Below are 3,717 nucleotides of genomic sequence, written 5' to 3'. Positions count from 1 at the left end.
GGGGGGTGAATGTAAACACTGATGTACTCATGTATTTGTGAAACAGTGGTTTCTTTGTCTTTGTGAATCTTAATTCTTTTCTTCCATATTAACTCTTTCTTTTGCATTAGTGTCTCTTTACAATCTTTTGTCCTCAACTAACATTACCATTAAAATGTGTATTTCCGTTTTGTGTGTGTGTGTGTGTGTGTGTGTGTGTGTGTGTGTGAGACCTATATGTGTGACTAATGTGACAATCTTGCTCTCTTACTCTTCACAGGCATTATGGACAGCTACTTTGCATTTTCTGCAGTCAGTCCCAGGGGGCGCTGTTATCATTGCTGCCCTGGCAGTCACTGTGTATCACCTTGTCTGCATTACTGTAAATTCACCAGAGGATTAATAAACCTTCTTTTATATGATGTTGTTTGTGTTTGTACTTTTAGAGAAAATATGTAGCCTATTTCATGCTGCATCTGCAGTACAGAGAAGAAAATGTTGTGTAACTGTGTTTTTTTATTGAACTTTTTCTCTCTAGGAATTTTTTATGAACCCTAGATTTTTTTTATGAATCTTGTTATCAATGAACTAAGTGAATACAAAGTCATTAGGATTAGTACAACACATGTTCATTTAACCGCTCAACTCTTAGCTTCTTTCTTGTAGAACAGCATCCTCTGGTGGTTGTGTTGTGCAACAGCATCTTTCACGTAAACGTTATTTCATACATTAAAATGAATGCTGCATTAAAACTGATAAAAACCTTTTCTTCTGTATCTCCATTTCACTTATGTTACTTTCCACACCCTGGCCTTTCCTTCCTTCCACGTGCACTCTATCTTTCACCAATATTTCCTTTACCCATCTGCTTCTTTCCCTTCCCTCTGTGCTCCTCCTTTCCCTCGTCCACTCATTCTCCTGTTTCCTCTCCTTCCTCCTTCCTCCAGAGAGCCATGCGTGTCAGGAGCCACTCTATGGAGACCATGGTGGGGTCCCACCGTCACAGGAGCCCTGGGGTGGGAGGTGGGGTCCCGGCCAGCGTGAGTGGAGGAGGACTGCCGCAGAGTACCAGCGAATGCACAAAGAGCACCTTCACTGTGAGTGATAGGGTATAATGGAGAGAGAGAGAGAGAGAGAGAGAGAGAGAGAGAGACAATGCCATTTTTAAGGGATGATTATTTAATCTGAATTAGTTATCAAGAGCATGTAACAGTTTTACAAAAAAAAGGAGAAACCTAAGTCAGTAATCTGTGATCTTCAGCCTCCTGTGTTGTCAGCCAAGTCTCCTCTGAAGAGCCCAGTGAAACGACGCTCAGGCCTCTTCCCTCGTCTCCACTCCAGCACGGACACCCCATCGGACAAACACACCCGCAGGTTGGTGTTTAGGACTCACTCTTTTAAATCCCGCTGCATCAGTCAGTGTCATGATTGTGCGAAACCACGGACACCAACTGTGTCCGTGCTTTTGTACAGGTAGCGGGGACTCCAGGAAGTCGTCACAGTGGTGTTGTCATTAATGTGTTCTTTTGTCTGCAGCGACCAAAAGCTTGCGGAGATCTGCCCGCTGTCCCAAGAAGTGAGGTCGGAGACATCCTCCAATCCCAGCTCACCTGAGATCTGCCCCAACAAAGACAGGTAAGACCAGTAACAGCTCCTGGAAATCGATTTGTAAACAGAAGACATCATTTTAGATGAAATGTATTCTTCTTTCCCAGTTCTTCTGTCAAGGTCTTCTGTAAAACATCTTAATTTGCAGCTTCTCTACATCTACGTTTCCATCTGTTTTCCTCAACAGGCCGTTTATCAAGCTGAAAGAGTGCGGTGGCGGCAGACCGAACATCTCTCGTTCTTCATCCAGCACCAGCAGCTTCAGCAGCACCACGGGAGAAACAGAAGCTCTGGAAGAGCTGGAGACAGTGAGTGCAACACTCACAGTTCGTTTGAACAAAGTCAACGAGAAGAAAATGTGTAATGACATCACAAAGTCCTGCCCGCTCCATCTGTTGTTTAACTGGAAACACAATCTTAAAGGAGTTTGAGGTTGTTGGTAGTGTCAAAGCTTTCATGGATAGAATATACTCTATTATTACCAAGAACGGTCTAATAGAGAATTGTTGCCTGTCAGCACATTGATAATAATGATTATAGCTCCTCTCACTTGCTGTGTATTAGATGACACTGCCTGTCAGTGTTTTATTTTACCTGAGCAATGCTGTCAAATAGTTTCCGACTCTCACCATTTAACTGGAACACAATCAGTGTGCAGAGTGTGCTGTTAAAATTGCCGTTTATTGAAGGCCAGAGAAAATAGTTAAAGCAGAGCTTTATGCAAGATATGCTGTAGCAGTACAGTAGGTCAGTGGTCATCACAAGGTAAAATTATTCCAATTCATGCTTTTTGTTGCCTTAAAAGAACTTCTCATTCAGGTTTTAAAGGAATTGTTGAACATTTTCGGAAATACACTAGTTTGCTTTCTTGCTGAGAGTTAAAGGAAAAGATGGATACCACAGATCGATCTGTATGGCTACAGCCAGCAGCCATTTAGCTTAGCAGAAAGATCGGAAACAAGAGAAAACAGATAGCCTGGCTCAGTCCAAAAGTAACAAATCCAACTACCGGCACCTATAAAGTTAACAAATGAAGATGTTTTGTTTGTTCAATCCGTAAAAAAAAACCCAAACAACAATTGTTGCTTTACAACACAGAGCTTTTCAAAATCTGAGACGGTGCGCCTCCCCACAGACAAAGCTTGGAAAAATGCGCCCCCTCATACCCACACTTAGTTTACTCACTTAGTTTTCTTGGGTGCCAATCGGATCAGGATTAAGTTATTTAATCCCATAGAAACTCAACAATTGAGTCAAGATAGCCTAATATTGGTGTTGGACATAACTTCAGACCACACAAAAAAGGGTCTGTCCTAAGGCATGTATTAGTTTCTCACTGGGAAAGTGGGGAAAATAGTAAAATTCTCCAAAACTGCAAATTTAGGCTATTCAATGCGGTCTCCTTTTGATCACTAATGTAATGACTAACGTGAGGCTCACCTCCCACTTTGAAAACCTCTGGTCCAGCACATAATCCCCCGTAAAACAGCGACTTTTTGTTTTTCCAGTTTGGCTTTTGGACAAACATGTTAATTAGTGATTTTAGAGGTGCTGGGAGGGGGATTTGTTCAAACGTTCAGACAGAGCCAGGCTAAGCTAAGCTATCTGTCAGCTGGCTGTAGCATGTGCGAGATGATGATGCGAGAACACACTATTTTTCTGAACTCATTACTACACATAAACACAATCCCAGGTTTCTGTTTAAGACTGTGGATCAGCTGGTAAACCCAACCCCTCCTTGTGCCTCAGCTGGAAGTAATGATGACTGTGAATTGTTTTTATCTTATTTTACCAATAAGGTGGTGTCAATCAGAGCCTCTATTACCCCCGCGGCCTCTTACTCAGAGGTTCCTCACCAGCAACAAGAGAGTTTTAACCAGTTTTATCCCATCGACTTGTCTGAGCTTTTAAAAACAGTATCACAAATGAGAGTGTCCTCCAGCCCACTTGATGTAATACCTACAAAATTTTTACTGAAAGTAATAGATTCTATTGGGCCCCATTTTATCTCTGTTTTCAACAGCTCCCTATCTACTGGTTGTGTCCCTGATTATTTTAAAACGGCTTGCGTGAACCCACTTTTAAAGAAACCTGGTTTAGATCCCTCCCTCCCACATAATTTTAGACCAA

At 42.1% G+C, this 3,717-nt stretch overlaps 1 protein-coding gene across 5 annotated transcripts in view; it reads left to right on the top strand.

Annotated features, from left to right (window-relative positions):
• Window positions 1-3,717, top strand: part of rap1gap2a (RAP1 GTPase activating protein 2a) — an 88,157-nt gene that overhangs the window by 69,679 nt on the left and 14,761 nt on the right. For 4 of the 5 annotated variants that reach the window (XM_046073310.1, XM_046073311.1, XM_046073308.1 and 1 more), the window contains 4 exons: window positions 927-1,076; window positions 1,241-1,353; window positions 1,516-1,614; window positions 1,775-1,895. In XM_046073310.1, the coding sequence (XP_045929266.1) occupies window positions 927-1,076; window positions 1,241-1,353; window positions 1,516-1,614; window positions 1,775-1,895 (483 nt within the window). Of the gene's footprint in view, window positions 1-259; window positions 402-926; window positions 1,077-1,240; window positions 1,354-1,515; window positions 1,615-1,774; window positions 1,896-3,717 lie in introns of those variants that run through there. The other variant, XM_046073312.1, reaches the window with a different exon arrangement.

This window comes from Micropterus dolomieu, linkage group LG17 (assembly GCF_021292245.1).
Source record: "Micropterus dolomieu isolate WLL.071019.BEF.003 ecotype Adirondacks linkage group LG17, ASM2129224v1, whole genome shotgun sequence".
NCBI classification, from domain to species: domain Eukaryota; kingdom Metazoa; phylum Chordata; class Actinopteri; order Centrarchiformes; family Centrarchidae; genus Micropterus; species Micropterus dolomieu.
Note: the sequence above shows the minus strand (reverse complement) of the source record. Positions and strands in the feature narration are given on the sequence as shown.